The sequence below is a fragment of the Pituophis catenifer genome, unplaced genomic scaffold, assembly GCF_029215685.1.
Source record: "Pituophis catenifer annectens isolate HBS135680 unplaced genomic scaffold, rPitCat1.0.hap2 SCAF_1, whole genome shotgun sequence".
NCBI classification, from domain to species: domain Eukaryota; kingdom Metazoa; phylum Chordata; class Lepidosauria; order Squamata; family Colubridae; genus Pituophis; species Pituophis catenifer.
In genome coordinates this window covers 352220734-352244973 of record NW_027256881.1, presented here as the reverse complement: position 1 = coordinate 352244973, position 24240 = coordinate 352220734, and the positions used below count along the sequence as shown (strand labels likewise).

The 24240-nt window shown below is 41.3% G+C and overlaps 2 protein-coding genes across 2 annotated transcripts; both read right to left on the bottom strand.

Annotated features, from left to right (window-relative positions):
* Positions 1-5217: 5217 nt before the first annotated feature.
* On the bottom strand, positions 5218-11980 carry LOC139313271 (vomeronasal type-2 receptor 26-like). The gene is made up of 5 exons (XM_070938802.1): positions 11864-11980; positions 11026-11163; positions 10450-10695; positions 7508-7637; positions 5218-6122 (listed from the first exon to the last, which is right to left on the bottom strand). Exons 1-5 carry the CDS (start codon positions 11978-11980, stop codon positions 5218-5220), a joined length of 1536 nt encoding a protein of 511 aa, XP_070794903.1.
* Positions 11981-17554: 5574 nt separating this feature from the next.
* LOC139313264 (vomeronasal type-2 receptor 26-like) lies at positions 17555-18415 on the bottom strand. Its single transcript, XM_070938791.1, has one exon. It carries the CDS (start codon positions 18413-18415, stop codon positions 17555-17557), a length of 861 nt encoding a protein of 286 aa, XP_070794892.1.
* Between the last annotated feature and the right edge of the window lie 5825 nt (positions 18416-24240).

The window sequence follows — 24240 nt, the reverse complement described above, 5'->3', positions numbered from 1 at the left end:
AAACTGTGTCACCTGGATGGCCCCAGGGCAAATTTATATCAACCGTGCTTCTTACCTGTGTGTGATCTGTCACCAAAGAGAAAATTAAGGCCAGCCAGGTATCACCAAAGGTCACCCAGGAATGACCGCAGTTCTTTACATGCTACACAGTTCTTTACATGCTAAGGTGACACGTCCCACCCTCACCTTGAGAACCAAGAGTATATTGTTTAAAGCAGATTTTTATCTTGGAAGATATTTGTGGGTAGAAATCCATAGAGGATACATTGAGAATGGCTGTTCTTTTGATAATTGCAAAGGAAAGCAATTGTTCTGTCTAGTTAGCAATAGTTTCTCTTCAGACATCTGAAGAGAAAAACAGGTTGGTGTCCCTTGTCCCTAATCCATAGAGCAGATGGACTTGAGAGTCAAGATGAAATTGGATATTTGACCTACATGACCTACATGAGCCCCAGCGGTGGGTTTCCAATATTCTTACCACCGGTTCACACTGTGTGCGCACACTCGCTTTGCACGTGTGGCTTCCATGCATGCCCCCAGCCTTCCACGCATGTGCTTTTCTCACTCGTGTATTTATTTATTTATTTATTTATTTATTTTAAAATTTGTATACCGCCCTTCTCCCTGAGGACTCAGGGCGGTGAACAGCCAAATAAAAACATAAACTACAAACATTAAAATACAATTAAAAAGATATATATAAATTTGGCCCCATGTGTCAGGTTTCGCTGCTATCTTAAATAAACTTCATTTTCAAACGCAAAGTTTCTAATGAATCCTTTTTTTTTATTTAAGAATAGAAAGAACGACATGCCTGACTTCAGTTGCAGCCAAGATTGGCACCTCCTTCCACACCACTCCTTTTCCGTTCTTCAACCCCAATGTCTCATTGGCCACTGTGCAAATCCATCTCTTCGTCCCATTCCCTTTCTCTTCACAAGAATTCCCCCCTCCCTCTGTTGCCCAGGTAACTCTATCTGCTGAAGAGCCAGGAACTAGGTGAAAGTTCATTCCAGCACTAAGCAAGTCTTCCTGTGCCTTTTATGTCAGCGTTGAAAGAGATCACAATTTGGAATGCTGACACCATGATTAAAAACAATAACAAACAATTAAAAACATTTTTAAAAGTTTTAGGCCAGCCCGGCTTGCTGGAAAAAGAAGGTTTTAAGGGCACGGCGGAAGGCACCGAGGTCTTGGATTCTCCTTATCTCTGGGGGCAGCTGATTCCAGAGGGTAGGTGCCCCCACAGAGAAGGTCCTCCCCCTGGGGGTCTGCCAGTTCTGCAGGCTGCTGGTGGACAACAACAACCTCGTGCCTCTTGCTAATAATGAAATGGTGCTATGAAAGTTTGTTTCCTTTTTCTTGTGAAGTATGTCTTCAGAATTGTCAATGGTATTCATGGGAAAGATATCATTATACATGGTAAACCTCTGGATTGGCTGAGGTAATATGAATGGGTGTACAATGTTATAGGGTGGTCTCCTTTTTCCAAAGTTGATCCCAGTTAGTTTGGTTGAAGGGGAGATACTTGAGACTAAACCCTGAATTTTAAGGTCATTAGTGACGCCTTCTCAGTTCGAGGCCAGGTATCATCCTTATGCAATGGCCATACTCTTGGAAGTACAATCATGCATAGACCTGCTCACTGATGGAACACACATTTTGTGCCTTCCCAACCTGCTGAGCAAGAGGTTTGTGGCATGGAGAGCAACAGCTGGGGAATTTCCAAGATGCCTGGTGAGCTAGATGAGTGGCTGAGCTCAAGATGTGACCCCCTTCTATGATTCAGAACCATAAAGCCTGGACTTGTCCTTATTTTAAAGAAGGAGACATTCTCTAAATGCAGAAGATCCAAGCTCCAACTTAGACTTGCAGGTAGGGCCACCAAAGATTCCGAAAGCCAGCAGAGCTATCACCAGAGTCTATGACAATTCACCATGCCTAACTCTCCATGGCTAACTTTCCATGGCCCTGGGATAACTCGTTGCAGGACAAGAGTTACACTAGTATCAAAGAAACGGTGGACTGGAATCATGAAAGAAAGGATGCAAAAGGAGGGACATAATGAAATGTGGATGATAAATATTAAAATAATTTATTTTAAATAATTAAATTGAATTTTTAAATTGTCACGCAGTGAATTGCCCCATGGTGAGTTGGCCATGTCGAGTTGGTCGCAACAAATTGGCCAAAGCAAGTTGTCCCATTCCGAGGTCACCTATCGTGACCGAGGCCCAACTAGTTAAATGCAAACAGTTTGAAAACAAACAGGCTTTATTAGAACAGCTAAGAATTAACTCATTCTCAGTGTAGTCCAAACTAAATTAAAGCAAATTCTTCAAAACACCATTCCTTAGTTTATCACCGACCTTGATATAATTAGGCAAACTGCCAAAGGCTTTTCTTGGAAAAAGTTCAGAAGCAGAAGATGCCAACAAGAAATAAATACAGTGAAACAAGAAGCAAATTCTCTCAACGTTGTTTTCCAGCAAAGAGGCCAACAGCCATTGTTGGTCTTTTAAGCCTTATGGGAGGGGCCAATCATCTCTTGGCCCTACTCCTCTCTGCTTTAGCTGCTCCTGCCTTCTGGCAGCTCTTCTCATCCTCTTGTTCCTCTGCCTCTCTAGTGTCAACCTCTGGAGGCTCCGAAGTCCGCACGTCACCAAGTCAGTATAGTATAGACCCCAACAGATATATAATATACATTAATAAGAAAGAAAATAAGAAAAAAAAAAGTATTGGAACGATTTAAGAACAGTGTCAGACCCAACCCTCACTGTATTGGCAGTTGATCTTTATTTATTTATTTATTATTTATTTATTAGTCATATTTCTATGCCACCCACTCTCCGAGGACTCTGGGCAGCTTACACCAAAGACAGTATACTAAATAGCATATTGCACCCCAACAATCTGGGTCCTCATTTTACCCACCTCGGAAGGACGGAAGGCTGAGTCAACCTTGAGCCAGTGAGATTTGATCTGCTGATCTGCTGAACTAGCAGTCAGCTGAAGTAGCTGCAGTACTGTACTCTAACCACTGCACCACCTCAGCTTCTCATCTTGAGCATGATCTCTTCTTCTGGCACTTCTTCAAATGTCTGTAGAGATTCTCAGTCATCCAAGTCATGGTTGTCTCAAATGTGCTTTTTTTTTTCAGGAGGCAACTGGACTTTCTTGTTGTTGTTGTTTTTTTTCTTTGAAGATGTTTCACTTCTCATCCAAGAAGATTCTTCAGCTCTGACATTCCCCACTATCCTGTCAGAGGATAGTGAAGCTTCTTGGATGAGAAGTGAAATGTCTTTAAAGAAAAAAACAAACAAACAAAAAAATCCAGTTGCCTCCTGAAGAAAAAAAAAATCTTCAAATCTTTTTCCATTAACAAACTTGTCTTGGGAAAGTCATCGCCATGTAAGAGAGGAATTCCCTGCAAGGCTCTTATTCTTCCTTGGGTATGGTTGAGAGCACAGGAAAAATATTCAGAGGGTCATATGTTTGATACATACAGGCTGTCCTGTATGGCAAGTATAAAAAGATACCACTGATTGAAAGACTCTATTCCTGTGACTCAGGAGAGGTGGATATCATTGGTCACACACTCCTTCGATATTCCTTTTACAGAGAGAGTTGAAAAAAAAAATCCTTCCAATAATTGCTAGATATCCTGGCCCTTCTGACACTCCAGGCATCTCCAGTGGCTGCTTAAGGATGAACAGTCCATAACTGGGTACCTACGAGACCACCTTCTGCAACCTATAACCTCCCACCAACCAGTACGCTCCCACAGAGTGGGCCTCCTCAGGGTACCATCACTAAAGCAATGTCGACTGGTGGTTCCCAGGGGGAGAGCCTTCTCTGTGGGGGCACCTACCCTTTGGAACAGGATACCCCCAGGGATAAAAATAATCCCAGATCTTCGTACTTTCCGTCGGGCACTTAAGACCTTCCTCTTTCACCAAGCCGGGCTGGCATAATTAATTTTTTTCTTTCCTTTTCCTAATTGTGTAAATTTTATTCTGAAGATCTTAACTTAACTGATAAGCCAAATTGACTTAATTATTATTTATTGCTTCTATTCACATTTTTATATATATGTTTATTTTGACTGTTTACCGCCCTAAGTCCTTCGGGAGAAGGGCGGTATAAAAAATTAAATAAATAAATAAATAAATAAATAAATAAATAAATAAATAACTACAGCGCAGGTGGCTAAATTCTGTGCCGCAGCACTGGGGATTCATTGGAAACATGTGTCTAATCCAACATAGCTACCATATTTTATACAGCAAATGTGGCAAACCCTTTGCACTGCTTATTCCATTCCCTTTTAGTATTAAACTGACTATGGGCCTCATAGGTTATGGATTGTAATTTTACTATAGTTAGACCATGTGTAATTGACAGACTGGATTTCATCATAGATTTTATCTGTTATTTATTATTTTATTCTAGAATTTTTAATTGGATATTCACCTAGTGTTTTTACTTGTTCTGGTTTCTGGGCTATCACTGTAATAAACTGAAATTAATTATCCCTGACCTAGAAGATGAAATGGAAATGAGGAGTTACTAGATTGGGATGCAAACATCTGGATGACCACTTGGTGGTATTAAAGAGGTATGGAAAACAGAATTAAAACACTTAATAAAATTTGCACTCTAAAAAAATAAAAATCACTAACAGGATCAGTTAGTTGATCACTAACATGAACTTTGTGATTAGCCAAATCATGTTTTCCAGTTAATAGACAAAATCTCCTCTCATTTCAGAAAGTTTTAGAAATCAAATCAAATTAAAATCAAATCAAATTAAAATTGAACTTTTGAATGCCAGCATAAATTAAAGATGTGTGTGTCTCATTATATTTTCTCTATGATTCAGATTAGGCCTCAATAGGATGATGAAACATTTGGGAAGAAAGATACAAGCCAAGAGACCAGTCCCTGAGGTCAAAATGGAGAAGATCTTCACAGCCACCATGGACTTTCCTTTGGTGCTCAGGTAGGTGGGGAGGAAGGAGATCTAAACACTGCAAAAGACCAGCATGCTAAAAATAATGAACGTGGCTTCATGAATACTCACTATTATGACCAGTTATAGCACTTGAGTAAGACATTATTAAATGGATTTGTTTCTTCTTCTCTGTCATGTTTTAGAAATATCATCGGATACTAAACATGCCTCAAAGATAAATATGTTTCCTATCACTGCATGAGTTAGAGATTTTTGTTCCTTATCATATTTTCTTTACAATTCAGATGGGGCCTCAGTAGAATAATGTAGCATTTGGGGAAAAAGATACAAGCCAAGAGACCAGCCCCAGAGGCCAAGATGGAGAAGATCTCCACAGCCACCATGGACTTTCCCTTGGTGCTCAGGTAGGTGGGGAGGAAGGAGACCCAGACACTGCAAAAGACCAGCATGCTGAAAGTAATGAACTTGGCTTCATTGAAACTATCAGGCAATTTCCTAGCCAAAAAGGCCATGATAAAACTCACGAGGGCCAGAAAACCCAGGTAGGCCAGGACAGTGTAAAACATTGAAGCTGAGTCTTCATTACATTCCAAGATGGCCTCTCCTATCAAGGAATGGAAATCCAAGTTAGGAAACGGGGGAGAGGTTATCAACCAGATGGCACAAAGAACTACTTGGAAAAGAGGACAGGATACAACAATGCAATTGGTCAGTGATTTTCCTAAGAATTTCCTTGCCTTGTTCCCTGGCTTGGTAGCCATGAAGGCCAGAACCACCATGACAGTCTTTGCCAACACAGAGGAAACTGCAAGGGAAAAGAGAATGGCAAAGGCAGATTGTCGGAAGAGACAGGTGAGCTTCCTCGGTTGACCAATGAAAAGGAAGGAACAGAGGAAGCAGAGCAGGAGGGAGACCAGGAGGAGGTAGGTGAGATCTCGGTTGTTGGCCTTGACGATCGGTGTGTCACGATGCTTATGGAAAATTGCTAGGACTGCCAATGTGATCAAAGAGAGAGAAAGAGTAAGAGATGCTAAAGTGTATCCCAGGGTATCTTCATAGGAAAGGAACTGGATCTTCTTGGCAATGCAGTGGTCTTTGTCCTTGTTGGGATATTGGTCTTCTGGACAAAGGTCACAGTGAACTGCATCTGAAAACAAGAATCTTTGTCTTAAGTATTTCGGAGGCACCCACAGTTAGCCTTATCTCCAATCCAGCCTATGAACTCATGTGTGACTCTTTTCTGTTAGGTCCAATTCAAGAAGAATGTAAAGAAAGAATCCCATAGACAATTTAGGATGCCTTTAACAGCAAATTGCCCTTGATTCCAAATGCCTGAGAATTAAATGCCTGGAGATTAGATGTCCTTCTCCTGTCACTGGGCATTTATATTATTATTTTGGCTTTCTTTGTGAGTGAAAAATTGGCACTTCATTTTTCCCCCCTCTTTATATTTAAAGCCTAAGAAGATTGACTGATCTATCAGTCAGGAATCCTGCTATTTGCTGTTTTATCTCAGGGGTGAAATCCAGCAGGTTCTGACAGGTTCTGGAGAACCAGTAGCGGAAATTTTGAGTAGTTCAGAGATCTGGCAAATACCACCTCTGCCCGGCCTCAGAGTAGGTTGGGAATGGAGATTTTGCAATATCCTTCCTCTGGAGTGGGGTGGGAATGGAGATATTCCCCTGCCACCACACCCACAGAACCAGTGGTAAAAAAATTTGGATTTCCCCACTGCATTATCTGTTGGTGTGTCATAAGACCAGAAGGTGACACACTCACATGGAGATGCACAAGTGCACACACACAGAGATGTTGAACAGGGGTGGGTGAGGAAATGACTCATTTTTTCCCATCATCATCTTAGACTTTTCCGGGAGAGGCTAACAGACATTGGTAGATGGATCCTTCTTCCTGACAGGCTACAAGTTTCCAGGGATATTGAGGGTCCTGATAGAAGCAGCACTATAAGTAATATCAGTTTTGAAACCCTGGACACACCGTGCCATTCATTCCGAAAAAGTATTAGTAGTTGGTTTTCCCAGTCCTGCCAGGGTGGGAAGTTAGACTGTGCAGGCAGGACAATTCGTATCTGTATTCTGAAACGGGCCAAACCTAGCACTTCCTGACTCGGTGGTTACTTCCCCAAACCCCCATAACTTTAACCTTAGACTGTCTACTGTTGACCTCACCCCATTCCTAAGAGGTCTATAAGGGGCGTGCATAAGAGCACCAATGGGCCTGTCCTACTGTCTCCATTTATTTATATCCTTATCCTCTATTTATAATCATGTTTATACTTATATCTGTTATCTTATACGTGTTTGCCAAATAAATAAATGACCAGAAAGCTCTTAATATTTTGATCTACTGAACGTCTTCCTTGATCCATTCGAAGGGTCCTCTACCTGTCTGATTAGAAATTATATTTTATTCTTGATACTGTTTCCAGAAATCACCCAAAATTTCTTAGTGTATTGATCCAATGAATGGCTTCCTTGATCCTGAAAGTTCTACATTTCCAGTATACTGTACCCGTCTGATTAGAAATGGCCCCCTCTGGACAAGGGGCACATTGGTAGCAGCAAATCTGCTCGCCCTCTGGGACATGTCTCCTCTCTCCTGCCTGGCACCTCTTCAGGCCACACCTGGCAAAGGGCACCTTCTAAAAGAGAAAAGAAAGACTGGAGATAGTGTTATTTGATCACCTGATTGTAGGGACTCTCCAATGGCCATGATTTTGAGGACCAGGCATAAGTAGCATCCATTTAGTGCTGTCATGACTTCAAATGGTCACTAGAGGAATGGTTGATCAATGCAATTATGTTCTTGATTTCTGCCTTTGAGTTACAATCACTCAATCAGAATCAGAACAGAGATGGAAGAAACCTTGGAGGTCTTCTAGTCCGACTCCCTGCTCAAGCAGGAGACACTATACCATTTCGGACAAGTGACTGTCCTGTCTCTTCTTAAAAACCTCCAGTGATGAAGCACCTACAACATCTGAAGTCAAGTTGTTCCACTGGTTAATTGTCCTCACTGTTAGGAAGTTTCTCCTTATTCTAGGTTGCTTCTCTCCTTGATGAGTTTCCATCCACTGTTTCTTTTCCTGGTGTTTTGGAAAATACGTTGAACCCTCCTCTTTTTGGCAGCCTCTCAAATACTGGAAGACTGCTATCATGTCATCCCTGGTTCTTCTTTTCTCTAGACTAGCCATACCCAAGTCTTGCAACTGTTCTTCACATGTTTTAGCCCCCAGGCCTTAAATGTCTTAGTTGCTCTTCCATCCACTTTTTCCAAAAATCTTTTTTGAAATGTGATGACCAAAACTGGATGCAGTATTGTAGGTGTAACCTTACTAAGACTTTGTAAAGTGGTGTTAATACTTTACATGATTTTGATTCTATGCCTCTATTTATACAACCAAGGATTGTATATTCAAACATGAATCTGATTCATAAAAAGCAGATCCTTCACCACACAACTTTTATCCTTTGTGAGTCAATCCACTTTTTTCCAGTGAGAAGGACATTCTGCATCTCCATTAGAGAATGAATCTTTCCCTAAATTCAGAACATCTCCTTCCAGCCTACCTTTGTGGCCCAGATAATTGCATCCAGGTCAATGGTTAAATCCTGGCCTGGGGGAGCCCGGGGTTCTATTTGCCCAACTTTCACTGGGACATAAAATCCAGTTGAGGAAAAAAATCCAGTTGAGAAGATCATATTGAGCTGATGCCAATCCATCTTCTGAGAAGAAGACTTCATCTCCAGCAATGCTGTTGAAGTGGACATTCTTCAAATAGGGAAGGAGCTGAAAGAAAAAAAGATACTTAGGAACTGGGATAATTAAAAATAACAAGCCATGGTTTCTATCATTCTATGATGACTATCATTTTAGGAGATAATTGGAAGCCTGTAAAGCTAAACCTGTTAGCGTGTTGGATTTTTGAGTGATCAGAAGCTGTATCAAATCACAGGAATGTATCATGGAGATTCACAAAGGCTTCTTTTCACACAATAATCTTAGGAGTACAATAAATCTTATAATAAACAATTGGTCTGTGTTCACACAAGATGCTAAGCCACAGAAAAATAAAGGAAGAAAAATCCATCCCAGTTTCAATCCAGGAGGAAAATGCTGGAAATAAAATGGAGGCTGGCTACAAGGTTTATTTGGTTTTCTAGAAACTTCAGTCACAGCAGCATGTTTCTGGGGTGGCTGACCAATTGGCTGAGTGAGTGGATGGATTTTTATAGGGTTCTGGGGTTTGGTGATTGAGATGCTCCAGGGGTGTTGTGCAAGGTAGTGCGCCTTGTGTCTTTTGCTATTCTAATGGTGGTGTGTAAATACTTATATGTCCTAAAGGTTACGTCCTTTATTTGAGTGGGGGAATGTAAATTCTTAATCCCATCAGCTTCAGCCTTCTATAGGAGCTGTGGCTGAAGGCGTTTTGTTTATGAATAGATTGACCCCCGTCTTTCTTAATAGGTACAAAGTATCCATCTCTAAAGAAGTAAGCTTGAGGCTATGGCAGGAAGACTGGGGCTGCTTTTTGCCTTTGTTAGAATTTTTTTCTCCATTTCTCCTTGGGGAAATATAATATGCTGCCTCTTTTTATATTCCCCAATATATTTCATTCCATAGGAGGGGGAGGCTTCCCACAGAAGCTAAACTGATTTGTCTTTTTACAGGCTGGATTCAGACTATGTTCAAAATGAAACTTAGGTGGCTCTGCAAATGTGGCCAGTGCGACTTCTACTGAGACTTTGAAGCATCTTGTACAAAGGAACTCAGATTATCATCTTGCGTTGGCTGACATCTCCTCCTTGGAATGGGAAAGTCAGGGAACTTTTCAGAATTTTATAGGAAAAAACATTCTCTAGGGATCTCATAGAAAACTGGCTTAGTTTACTTCTCCCTCCTACTTCTTCATCAAAACATTATACGTAATTCATTTTACCATATTGTAAATAATTGACATTTTTATTTGTTTTGAAAAATAGATGGGTAGTGTGGAAATTCTCTCCATAGATTCTCACAATCTCGGTTGTCCCAAATGTGCCTTTTCAAAAGGAAACTGGACTTTGTTTTTTCTTTGAAGACATTTCACTTCTCATCCAAGAAACCTCTTCAGCTCTGACTGGATGGTGGGGAATGGAAGGATTCATATTTCTTACAGACAGCTGCTCTTTTGCATCCTTTTAAAGAGTTGTTGAGGGCACTTGGAGGTTAATTGCAGGGCAGAAAACATCCTTCAGCCAAGAAGGCTCCACACCCATTTGTACTACTCAAGTGACCCCGAGGACACAGATGAGCCTCCAAGTGGCCTCAACATTCTCTGTAATATAATGCAAATGAACAACTGTGTGCAAGAAATATAAGCGTGGAAATATTTACTACGTCGATCAAGAAACATCCATGAGATCTTTCTTCTCTAAAGATCTTTCAAATGGATGAAAAGTCACTGAGATTACCTGCGATGGTTGCACACTTGAGATCCTCTTTCCAAGCCTCATCGTGGGTGGTCGTGCTCCTGAGCCATGCATGGTATCTAATGCATGTGCCACAGCATAAATGGCATTGTAGATATTGTAGCTCATACCCATCATGCTCACTTCAAACGTGTAAGATGGCAGAGTCTGTAAATTCTCCTTTCCCGTACAGGGTTTTTTCCCCTTTTGAGGGATCTCTCCTGGTTTGTGGATCTTGCAGCCAAAGGCCTGTTCCCACCATGGAGGGAGAAAGACATCTCCTTGCGGGTTCAAGGGGTCTAAAGACAGAAGAAAGTGCCTGAATTCTGGGACATTGTGGCTATGATCCCTGAAATGCAAAGCACCATGGAAATGCTTTATGATTGAAAAGAATTCCTTAGGTTCCAGTGCGCTAACTTCCCAATGAGAAGTCAGGATCCAAACTTTTCCAAATGGCACCTTAGTCTTATGTTCATACACGGGCAAAGTGATATATAGAGTTACAATTTTATTGGAGTCTCCAAACAAAACAATCACTTCAATTTTAAACGTTTGGAAAAATAATATTAATTTGGGTACCGTATTAAGAATATCATCAGTATTTAACATTTTAGTGAAGGCCAGGCAGATCTCCTTCTCCTTGAGCATTGGCGTTAGAGTTGAGATGAAATGTTCTCCATTGTCAGTTTCTGGGGCCACCAGCCCAACCCAGTTCCACTGGAAATACAGGAGCAGCTGGATTAAACCCACATATTGAGGAAATTCCTTGGGATTAATCCGGAAGAAGGAAGGGAAAATCTTTCTGTCTCCTGGAGTGATTTTGAAGAAATCAAAACCAAACTGCAGAAAGGGAGAAGCTTGTTTCAGAAAGCAGTTTTTGAAGACAAGTTCAAAGTTTATGCTGATGTAAAGGATCACCATCCTGTGGTTTTTGGCTCCACCAGTCAAGCTGTTTGACTCTGGTTGGAGTGAGAGTTCTCCATTTACATTACAGTACAAAATATCTTGAAGAAAAAACAAAGGAAGTCCAGTTGCTTCTTGAAAAAAGCACCTCTGGGACACCTATGTCATAGTTTGCCTGCCTCTGGCATGTGAGAAGCCAAGAGAAAAAGCCATCAACCTGATTCACACAATAAATCGGACTGAAGAGTGGCTACATTTAGAAAGAATCAGTTAGGAAGGAAATCATGGAGTGAATCGTTTCAGAAAGACCTTATTCTTGACCTCTTTGTCATGGGGGTATCAAGAAACATATCCTGACAGACAAAATTCAAAAATAAACTATTCAACTCTTGCATGAGTTCTCCAAATCATGGACCCCTGATTGTCCAAAAATAACATTGACTTCGTCTTTGGATTCTGAGTGCGCTTCTGTTCTGTATCTGCTCCCTACTGATATCCTATGGAACCCCCTTACCTGTGGGACCTTGAAGATGCTGAAGATGGAGGCCATCTGCTTTGAGGATTTGGTGTTGAGATCTCCGATGACAGAGAGAAGAGGATCCAGCTTGTCACATTTGTAATCTGGAACCATTCGGCCTCGTGTAGACAGCAGAGAGAGGCTGTTCCAGGAAATCCTCCTAAAAACATGTCTATTGTCATAGATATAGAAGCCAAGTGTGATGTTGGGGAGGATGGCCAAATCCTTGTTGATCTTTGTTACTGCATGTACCAAGGCAAGAAAGTGCTGGTAGTTCTTGCAGAGAATACTATAATGATAAAACGCTTTGGAATATTACAGGGAAATTTGTGTGTTGTGATGTACTTTTCCTTCTCTCTCTCTGTGTGTGTTATGTATATTCTCCTAGACTTTGGGAGATGGGAATCCATTTCTTGTGATCCTTTGGTCAAAAGTTGTGGTTAAAATATTATATAGATGGTACTCTCCTAACATCATGGTAAGTGCAAATAAAGGCTGAAATTACTAAAGGACAGTTAAAAAGAGCATTAATGATTCCAAAAGTAGGTTTGCCTTTTTTTAAAAAATACAGAATAATAGACTTGGGACCCCGGAGGTCTTCTAGTCCATCCCCCTGCTCGAGCTGGAGACCCTACACCATTCCAGACAAATGGTTGTCCAGTCTCTTTTTGAAAACCTTCAGTGATGGTACAACAAGAGCTTCTGAAGGCAACCTATTCCATTGGTTAATTCCTCTCACCATTAGGAAATTTCTTCTTAATTCTAGGTTTCTCTTCTCCTTGGTTAGTTTCCAATTATTGTTTCTTGTCTTGCTTTTGGTGCTTTGGAAAATAGTTTGATCCCCTCTTCTTTGTAGGATCCCCTCAAATATTAGAACAGTGCTAAATATGTTTTCTAAAGACACCTCCATTCTGTAAAAGGATTAGGCTTTTCTTTGAGTTTTCTACCATGACCTTCTGTCCAAATAAAAAATTATAATGAAAAGAAGGACTAGGGGTGAGATGATAGCAGTCTTCCAAGATCTCAGGGGCTGCCACAAAGAAGAGGGAGTCAAGCTATTCTCCAAAGCACCTGAAGGCAGGACAAGAAGCAATGGGTGGAATCTAATCAAGGAGAGAAGCAACTTACAACTAAGGAGAAATTTCATGACAGTTAGAACAATTAATCAGTGGAACAACTTGCCTCTATAAGTTGTGAATGCTCCAACACTGGAAGTTCTAAAGAAGAGATTTGATAACCATTTGCCTGAAGTATTGTAGGGTTTCCTGCTTATGCAGGTGGTTAGACTAGAAGACCTCAAAGGTCCCTTCCAGCTCTGTTATTCTATTCTATTCTTTAAACCTTCACTCAGTTGGCATAGTTTCTAGCCTGTAACCCCTTCCTCGATGTTTATGGTGTTTCATCTGGATGAAACTGGAACATTCTAGCCTATTTAATGAAAATTTATCTTGGAAAGAACCAAGGCTTCTAAACTTCACCAGGACATTGTGAACATCACTAGAAGAATAATTTCTGAGAGGACTCCCTGAACCCAAAACAAAGAGTTGCTGCTGCCATGGGCATGGGTATGGATAGATGAGATATATGGGCTTTTATGTTGCAGATTTTTAAAGTTGTGAGTTGACCAGAATCATCGTTATGTGAGATGGGTGGCCATATAAATTTGTGTAATAAATAACATAAATAATACCGGTCTGAAAGTGGCATCAGTGATGGCTCACTGTTGAATTCCATCTTTCTATAGTTGGAAAAGGTTACCAGGGGCAAATTCCCCCCAATAATGAGATCACCAGGCCTGTAATAATCCTCCAGAATCTTCAAAGGGTTCCTAAGTATACATACACTTTGCATTATCATATCAGTCGTTGTTGAAGGCAGGAGCCACAGGAGAAGCAACAGGAGAAGCAGCCCATTCATGATTCTCACCTTCCTTCCTGAATCAAAAATCAATGTGTCAGCATTCCGAGTAATGCACCTCTTGAAAGGAGAACTCTAAGGCAGGTAGATTCCTCAAAGAACATGTTTATTGGATACATCATATCGGCACAGCCAGTGAAAGCCAACTCTGAACATTCCCAGGGTTTTCACCTAATTAGAAATAGAATAACAGAGCTGGAAGGGACCGTGGAGGTCTTCTAGTCCAACCCCCTGCCTAGGCAGGAAACCTACACCACTTCACACAAATGGTTATCCAACATTTTCTTAAAAACATCCACTTTTTTAAAATTTTCAAAGTAAAACTCCCCCCCCCCCAGGTGTCACCAGTCACATTGTCCAATGAATACAGCTGGCAGGCTCCTCTCCTCCTTCATCAGCCACCTATTACAATGACCTTGGTTCCCACAGGAAAAACTTTTTATTTTGACTGTTACAGTAGGTGGGCTAACTACTTCCCCCCTCCCTTTCCCCTCTCAGGCTTCGTGGCAGCTATGAGGCAGCACAAGATGGTTTCAGCCAGGTCTGCTTCAGAGTTGATAGTATGTTCATCAAGAATCTGAACTGGATTTGGTCCCCAGAAAATCTCACTCAGACTTTAACACAGCAGTCTATGCAACTTGGGTGGCTTAAGGGCAAATTTATATCAAGAATGCTTCCACTTACTTGTGTTTAAGTTGTCATCCAAGAGAAAATTGATACCTGTTAAGTTTCACTGTTAGCAAGAAATTACACTTCTGTGGAAGACACGCTGAGGAGACATGTCTAGCCTTCCTTGGGAGAGCCCAGAGCTTATTTCTTTCAAGCAGGTTTTATCTTGGAAATTTTTTCTGGGTAGAAATCCACAGGGGATACATTACGAATTACTCTTCTTCTGATAATTGCAAGGCAGACTAACATTCTACCCTCCTTAGCAATAGTGTCTCTTTGTATACCAGAAGAGGAAAAACATGCTTGTGTCTTTTATGGATGCAAGGATCAGATGGACTTGAGGATCAGGATACAGGTGGTATTCAGCCTACCTGAAACTGAGTACCTGCACCCAAGATCGAATCTGGCCTGTGCCTTAGTTTGTTCGGACAGAGTTAGGGCCAAAGGTCAATGTGCTAGCATGGTGATCAACTGTAGCCAAGTAAATGTGATTAATAATATAGGTATTTGTGTGGAAGGATTATTTATTCCTGCATGGTAAGAGATGATCTTAGAAGCTTATATCTTCCATTGCCCTTAAGAATAGAAAAGGAGTTACTCAAGATGGAAAGCTAATTTAAACCATGCAAGAATGTTTTTTAATGATTAATTAGAACCTGAGAAATTTGTCTGCTGTCAGCCAATGGGGGAAAAATACTTTCAACCACAATATTGTCATAGATTCACGATGTAGAACAAGATTTGGAAGATGTTCCTAGGTGTCTTTCCTTTTTCTCTACAGCTGACTCCAGTCAGTGAAGCTTGGAAACAATACAAAACATTTTAAAAGCAATAAATTATGCAAAATAAGTATACACAGCATCTGAGATAGTAAGCCACCAAGCACGCGACATTTCCCGAATCTGAAGTCCCTGCACTCCATCACTCAAGCCTTAATCATCTCTCATCTGGACTACTGTAATGCACTCTACATGGGTCTATCCTTGAAATCCATTCATAAACTTCATCTAGTACAAAGTACAGATGCTCGAGCAGTCTTCAGGGCCCCTAGAACAGGGATGTCAAATTGGCAGCCCACAGGCCAAATGCATAATGCACAGGCCACACCCATCTCAGCTCCACAAATGGAAAAAATGTCACGGTACATCATGTGACAGCAACATGACGCGGTGAGCTTGACACCTGTGCCTTAAAATATCAATAACAATAGCACTTAGACTTGTATACCACTTCACAGTGCTTTTCAGCCATCTCAAAGTGGCTTACAGAGCCAGTATAGTGCCCCCAACAATCTGAGTCCTCATTTTACAAACCTTGAGAAGGAAGGAAGGGTGAGTCAACCTTGAGCTGAGGAGAACTGAACTGCTGACAGTCGGCAGAATTAGCCAGCAATACTGCATTCTAACCACTGTGCCACCATGGTACAGTGGTTACACAGTGGCACATATTACACCTCTGGTCTATGATTGTACTGGCTGACAGTCTGCTTTCCAAGTGCAGCTCAAGGATTATAACCATTAAAGCCCTTAATGGCATAGGTCCAGGCTACCTGGATCAGGCCCACTTCACTCATGCTGGCAGAGATAGCTACTGCAGATCCCATTCGTCAAAGAACACCAGGTGTCAATGTCTACAAGAAGAACCTTCTATTCTAGAGCACCCATCCTCTGGGAGATCCTACCGCACAGAGTGAGATCTGCTCCCAACCTCCTATCTCTCTTCAAGAGAGTGAAGACCTGCCTCTGCCAACTGGCCTGGGGACCCAATGAGGGATGTTCTGTCCTCACTACACGTTAGTCTCTGTGCAGCTTGACATGCAGCTAAACCCACCTATCCTCCAATATAAGAGACCGTGTGCATAGATCTGAAGGCTTAATTGAAAGAACAGGATATGGTGAAACTGGGGAAAATAGGGATACATACAATGAGAACCAAATACTAGGTAGGCAGTATTGAGTTACTGCTGAACATAACAATTAATAAATACGAGCAATCTAAATGTCACCAGTGATCTCTGTGTGTGGGAAGTGGGTTTGTCCTTGGATGACCATGTTCAACAGATTAAGATTCTTCTTTGTGCTTCTGCCGTCTCCAACTGCTAAAGGAAATGGAGTCTGGCTTCCCAGCATGCACTTGTTTTGAGAGTGCGGGCTGATGAGTAATGAGGTGGGATCAGCTTCAGACAATATACTTGGTATTTGTCTGTCTGGCCAATAGATGGGGCTAGAGAGCAACAACAGTATATAAAAGTTATATGCTGTGGCATGACAAGGGATTACCACATTGGAGGTAGCTACTACAGTGATAGCAAACCACAGCTCCCCCTCTGCATTCCCTTGCTTATCTTTTAATCACAATACTTTCATTTTTTTTTTACTTCAAAGTTTATTTCATTGTGCCACTACTTTGCTATTGTTAGGTTTGCACTTCTTTTAATTTCTCTGTTTTTAATGTTGGAAGCCACTTAGAGTAGCTCCATGGTGAGATAGGTGGCAAAAAAATATATATATCCATAAATAAACAAACAAAAACAATTATAGTAAAACCAACCCAAAATATTTTTAAAGATACATTTTATTAAAATCAATATTTATTTATTTTATTTATTTATGTAATTTATATGCCGCCCTTCTCCCGAAGGACTCAGGGCGGCTTACAGAGAGAACATTCAACAGAACGAAAAATTACATAAAAATTAAAATCCAATTAAAATTTGTTTAAAATTATTCCAATGTAAAAATCACCCCAGTGGATCAGCCCATTTGATGAAAGAGCCACGTCTTCAGTTCGCGGCGGAAGGAGAGGAGGTCAGGGGCTGTCCTAAGGAGGAAGCTGCCCTGTTGAAAACTAATAATTATATTTTCAATGTTAATGATTTCTTTCAAGATTGCCTTTTGGATGTTCTTGGTGGACAACCGACATTAATGAAAAATAAAAGGATAGGGGATTGTTGTAGTTCAATACATACTTTGGAATTGGTCATATAATTTTATTTCCAGTTATTTAATGGACAAACCACTCCATTTTTTTTTAGAAATCAAATCAAATCAACTACAAAACTGTTGCAAATTCAAAACAAAACTTTTTCAATCCCTGGATAAATCAGAGATTCTTGTTCCTTATTATATTTTCTTTACAGTTCAGATGGGGCCTCAGCAGAATAATGTAGCATTTGGGGAAAAAGATACAAGCCAAGAGAGCAGCTCCAGAGGCCAAAATGGAGAAGATCTCCACAGCCACCATGGACTTCCCTTTGGTGCTAAGGTAGGTTGGGAGGAAGGAGATCCAAACACTGCAAAAGACCAGCATGCTAAAAGTAATGAACTTGGCTTCATTAAAACTATCAGGCAATTTCCTAGCCATGAATGCCACAGTGAAACTGACAAGGGCCAGGAAACCCAGATAGGCCAGGACAGTGTAAAACATTGAAGCTGAGCCTTCATTACATTCCAAGATTGTCTCTCCTATCAAGGAATGGAAATCCAAGTTAGGAAATGGGGGAGAGGTTATCAGCCAAGTAGCACAAAGAACCGCTTGGACAAGAGGACAGGATACAACAATGCAATTGGTCAGTGATTTTCCTAAGAATTTCCTTGTCTTGTTCCCTGGCTTGGTAGCCATGAAAGCCAGAACCACCATGACAGTTTTGGCCAACACAGAGGAAACTGCAAGGGCAAAGAGAATGGCAAAGGCAGTTTGTCGGAAGAGACAGGTGATCTTCCTCGGTTGACCAATGAAAAGGAAGGAACAGAGGAAGCAGAGCAGGAGGGAGACCAGGAGGAGGTAGGTGAGATCTCGGTTGTTGGCCTTGACGATCGGTGTGTCACGATATTTAAGGAAAATTGCCAGGACTCCCAAGGTGGTAATGGAAAGAGAAAATGTGAGAGAACTTAAAGCATATCCCAGGGTGTCTTGATAGGCAAGGAAGTGGATCTTCTTGGGAATACAGTGGTCCTTGTCCATGTTTGGGTATTGGTCTTCTGGGCAGGGGTCACAGAGCACTGCATCTGAAATCAAAAGTCTTTGTCTAAGGATTTCAGGGGCTTCCACAGTGAGAATTATCTTTCCTGCCTCATATCTCAGATGTGACTCCTTTCCATATAGGCCAACTCAATAACAAAGTGATGGAAGGACAGCCTGGGAAGCTTATGGTGCTCTGTAAAAAACAAAGCATAGTTGGTTCAAAATGATCCTGAGTGGGATCAGTTGCTCAGAGATTAGGATCTCTCCCTCTCCAATCACCGGACATTATTTTGGCTTTTTTGTGAGAGAAAGGTTGGCATTTGATTTTTTCCCCCTCATGTTATAATGGGAGCCTAAGAGGATTGACTGAGCTCTCGGTCAAAAAATCCTGCTATTTGCTGCTGAGTTACCTTATCATTTGGGGAGTTATAAGGAGACATGCAGGTACACGTGCCAGTGGTGGGATTCTAAAATTTTTACTACCGGTTTTGTGGGTGTGGCTTGATGGACGTGGTGCGGCTTGGTGGGCGTGGCTTGGTGGGCATGGCATGGCATGGTGGGTGTGGCTTGGTGGGCGTGGCAGGGGAGGGATACTGTAAAATCTCCATTCTCTCCCCACTCCAGGGGAAGGATACTGCAAAATCCCCATTTCCTCCTGATCAGCTGGGACTCAGGAAGCAGAGAATAGATGGGGGTGGGGCCAGTCAGGGGGTGGTATTTACCAGTTCTTTGAACTACTCAAAATTTCCGCTACCAGTTCTCCAGAACTGGTTAGAACCTGCTGAATACCTCATCTGGCATGCACACACAAACACACATGTAACAGGAGGTGGGAGAGGGAATTTCTCTATTTCAAATCACTTTTTCCCATCATTCAGTGAGATTTTTTTTGCAGACATAAGTAGATTTAATGAATTTCTCTGACAGGCCTAGATATTTCAAGTGAGATAAGTTTTTAATATCAAAATATATTTTATTCTTTATATTGTTTCCAGTGTAACCTATCAGAAACCAAAGAATCAAAATTTCTTAATATATTGATCTACTAAATGGCTTCCTTGATCCTGGAAGTTCTACATTTCCAGCATACTCTACCTGTCTGATTTGAAAATGTCCCTTCTGGACAAGGGTCACACTGGTAGCAGCAAACCGGCTTTCCCTCTGGAACTCTTCTCCTCTCTCCTGCATGGCACCTCTTCATGCCACACCTGGCAAAGGGCACCTTCTGAAAGAGAAAAGAGAAATACTTGAGAAGGTCTATTCAATGATCATGCATCATTAAATCTCCACATTCATATTTCTGTCTTCAAAAGATCTTTAGAAGAACTGATTCACCATAGTGTAACATCAACTAGAAGGAATTCCTGGGGAAGTTTCCTAGTGGCATTGCCAGCTAACCAATTGTTACTTGGGATTGGAACATCTCTCATTAAGGCAGTTACAGGTAGTCCTCACTTAATGAACCTTAATAACCCCTGGGCCACAGTATAGCAGAAAGTCTCAGCTGTCCCAGCACAGCACAAAGTCCTTTACCACTCGGCATAGTCTCATAGTGTCAGGGCATTGATTAAACCCATGTTTGGCTCTGGGACAAATCACCCTGATTAATTAGAGGATGGATCGAGGCTTCTCCAAGTTGCAATATTCTGAAAAGAAACGCGAAGAAAAGTTCTCTAATAAAACTCATTTATTTGTTATAAAGAAAATAAATCACCTCACTAACTAAGAAAGATAATTGCTACATTTGAAAATAATTCTGGCCAGCTGCTTTCCAGCAACCGGCAGCCGTGGCAAGAGAACAAAGGAAGGAATGTGAAGGAATGTGGGTGGATCCAAAAACACGTAGCTTACTGATAAGAAGTTGGCAAGCTACGGAAAGTCTGACAGTCCAGAAATAATTAGCTCAGCTGGTAAACAAAATAACGCAGTGACACATAGTGCAAAGCCCCAATTGCTAAAGCTCAGCAGCAAAGTCCCAGCCATCCTGTCTGAAGAAGATGGTGCAAAGACCCAGCTATAGGATAACTCATCACCCTGCACCAGTGCTGGTATTCAGCCAGTTCTACCCGTTCGGGCGAAGCAGTGGTGGTGGCTGTGGGAGGCTCTGCCCACCCGTCATCGTGTCCCGTTTTTGACACTCTGTGCATACCCAGAAGGTCCTACACATGCGCAGAAGTGTTGTGCATGCGCTCACATTTGTGAACCAGTAGCGAAGGTAAGTCAATATCACCCCTGCCCTGCACTCTGATTCCCCAGCTACTCCAACACCTCAACTGACCTTCATCATTTTATTGTTCCCAATGTGGCATGGACAGCCAGGCTGTTTGGGAGGAAACTCCTGGCTACACAAGGCCATTTCCCAAGGTCTCCTGAGTTAACCATCATGTATGTCCCAGGGAAGAAGCCCTTATATGGCCAGGAACTGCTTCACAAAGGGTCAAGCTGGTCATGCATCATCACCAGTGGGAGGAAGAAGAAGTCAAAATCCAGTAGGGGCAGCAGAGGATAGAAAATTAACAGAGTTGGAAGGGACTTCATAGGTCATCTAGTCCAAACCCACCCCCCAAGCAGGAGACCCTATACCATTTCTGACAAATGGCAGTCCAATCTTTTCTTGAAAGTCTCAAGTGATGAAGCTCCCACAACTTCCAAAGGCAACTTCTGTTCCATGGGTTGATTGTTCTCACTGTCAAAATGTTCCTCCTCATTTCTAGGTTGAATCTCTCCTTGGTTAGTTTCCATCCATTATTCCTTGTCTGGCCTTCAGGTGCTTTGGAAAATAGCGTGACCCCCTCCTCTCTGTGGCAGCCCCTCAAATATTGGAAGACTGCTATCATGTCTCCCCTGGTCTTTCTCTTCACTAGACTAGCCATGCCTGGTTCCTGCAACCTTTCATTGTATGTTTTAGCCTCCAGTCCCCTCATCATCCTGGTTGCTCTTCTATGCACTTTTTCTAGAGTCTCAACATCTTTTTTATAGTGTGGTGACCCAAACTGGATGCCGTACTCTAGGTGTGGCTTTACTAAAGCTTTATAGAGTGGTATTAGTACCTCACTTGATCTTGATTATATCCCTCTGTTAATGCAATTTAGGCTTGCATTGGCTTTTCTTTGCTGCTGGCTCATATTTAGCTGGTTGTCCACTAAGACTCCAAGATCCCTCACACAGTCACTGCTATTAAGCCTGGTTTCCCCAGTTTATATGTGTGCTTTTGGTTTTTCTTACCTAGTTCATGGGGTCAAAGAGCAGAGATGGGGGAAGATAATGATTTTGACCACATGACCACAGTGGCCATAACTTTGAGGATGGGAGGTAAGTAACAGTCATTCAGTAACCTCAAACGGTCATTGAACAAATGGTTGTTGAGTGAGGATTGCCTGCAATTATATTCTTGCTCTCTGCCTTTGAACTATAGCTTCTCCTCAAAGGAAGAATCATAAACTTCCAACTAAACAGGAATGATCAATGGAGTTGATTGATGCCTTCTTGACTTGTAATCTGGATTTCAACCAGATTCCCTCTCCCATCCCAACCCTTCTTGAAAATGGCACAAATCAGACATGAATCTGTTTCGTGAAAAGCAGATCATTCAACCACACAGTTGCCTTCTTTTCTGATTCAATCATCATCATCATCATCATCATCATCATCAATTAACAACCCCATAATCCCTTGCGGGGTAGAGTCTGGGCAACTGAATGGAGCTAACAGAGTGTTTACTGGCCGGATGCCCTTCCTGATGCCAATGCGGAGTTTTGTTCAGCAGATATATTTTCATTGTGCCCAGGGAGAGAAATATCTGCCTCTACCTAGGATTGAACTCACAGACTCCTGATTGTGAGGCAAAAGCTCTACCTCTAGGCCACTGCACCACTCCTTCTTTTCTGATTCAATGAACCTTTTATTAACATTGAGAAGCATCCCCAACAACCTTTTCCCTGAGTTCAGAACATTTCTTTCCATCTCACCTTTCCAGACCAGATGATTGCATTGGAGTTGATGATGAAATCCTGGCCTGGAGGAGCTCCGAAATCTATTTGCCCAACTTTCATGGAGACAAAAGACCAATTGGGGAGAAAAATCCAGTTGAGAAGATCATACTGAGCTGATCCTAGTCCAACTTCTGAGAAAAAGATTTCATTTCCAACACTATTGTTAAACCGGATGTTCTTCAAATAGGCAAGAAGCTGAAAGAAAAAAGACCTTAGAAAGTGAGGTAATTAGAAATGAGATATTCTGGCTTCTATCATTCTCTGGTGACCATCATTTTAGGAGATAATTACAAATCTTTAAAGCTAGGCATGGTTGGTGGATACCTGAGTGATCTGGAGCAGCATCAAATCACAAGAATCTATTCATGGGGCATAAGAGATAATAGAATAGAATAGAATAGAATAGAATAGAATAGAATAGAATAGAATAGAATAGAATAGAATAGAATAGAATAGAATAGAATAGAATAGAATAGAATAGAATAGAATTCTTTATTGGCCAAGTGTCATTGGACACTCAAGGAATTTGTCTTGGTGAAGTTTTTTTCCCAAACGCCATCACTCTGCTAAACAAATAATTCCCTCAACACTGTCAAACTAGTTACTAAGTCTGCATTACTATTAATCTTCTCATCGTTCCTATGACCCATCTCCCACTTATGACTGTATGACTGTAACCTTGTTGCTAGTATCCTTAAGATTTGTATTAACTGTTTCTCTATGACTATCATTAAGTGTTGTATCTTATGATTCTTGGTGAACATATATTTTCTTTCATGTACACTGAGAGCGTATGCACCAAGACAAATTCCTTGTGTGTCCAATCACACTTGGCCAATAAAGAATTCTATTCTATTCTATTCTATTCTATTCTATTCTATTCTATTCTATTCTATTCTATTCTATTCTATTCTATTCTATTCTATTCTATTCTATTCTATTCTGTTTTCCCATAAGTGAGCAGTACAACAAATGCTGTACTAAATAAATGGTCAATGTTCACACAGAATCCTAAGCCATTAAAAAATTGAAGCTAGCTAAAATGAATTGAGTTTAATGTCTTGTTACAGGTTGCATTCAGACTAAATCAAGGGTGAAATGCTCCCGGTTCAGACCGGCTCGGGCGAGTAGGTAGCAATGGCGGCGGGCAGTTCGGAGAACCGGTAGCAAAAATCCCTTCCCCCCCCAGCCTCCAGCTTGCTTACCTTTGCACGCCTGCCTTGCTTCACTTGCTGTAATCCCTGCAATCCATTGCATCAGCAAGCAACTGAATCTCCCTGCTTGCAATCAAGCTCATCGGTGAGCAGCTCTATCTGCCTGCCTGCCTGCCTGTAAGTTTTTTCCCCCTTTGGGAGCTTTAAAAAAAATTGTTAATTGGGGTTTTTTTTAGTTGTTCTTTTTTTAGACCTAGCCATTTAAAGTTTAGGAAGTTTTAAATTTAGCTGCTTTTATATAAAAATAAAAATAAAATAAAATAAAATAAAATAATATTTGTGCAGCTTTCTGAGATTTAGTGTGTTTCTGTAGTGTTTCACTCTAACTACACAATCACATAAAATCTCACAAAACTGTATGTGGAATTTTGTGTGTGTAAAGTGTGAAAGTTGTTTTTTTGGGCTTTTTGTGGCTGTGTGAGGTTCCTGCTTGTTGCAGGGGCCATTTTGGGTCTAGCACAGCTGCTTTTACATTGTGGGTGAGCCAATTGTGTTGTGTTGTGTTGTGTGTGTGTAAAGTGTGAAAGTTGGTTTTTGGGGCTTTTTGTGGCTGTGTGAGGTTCCTGCGTGTTGCAGGGGCCATTTTGGGTCTAGCACAGTTGCTTTTACATTGTGGGTG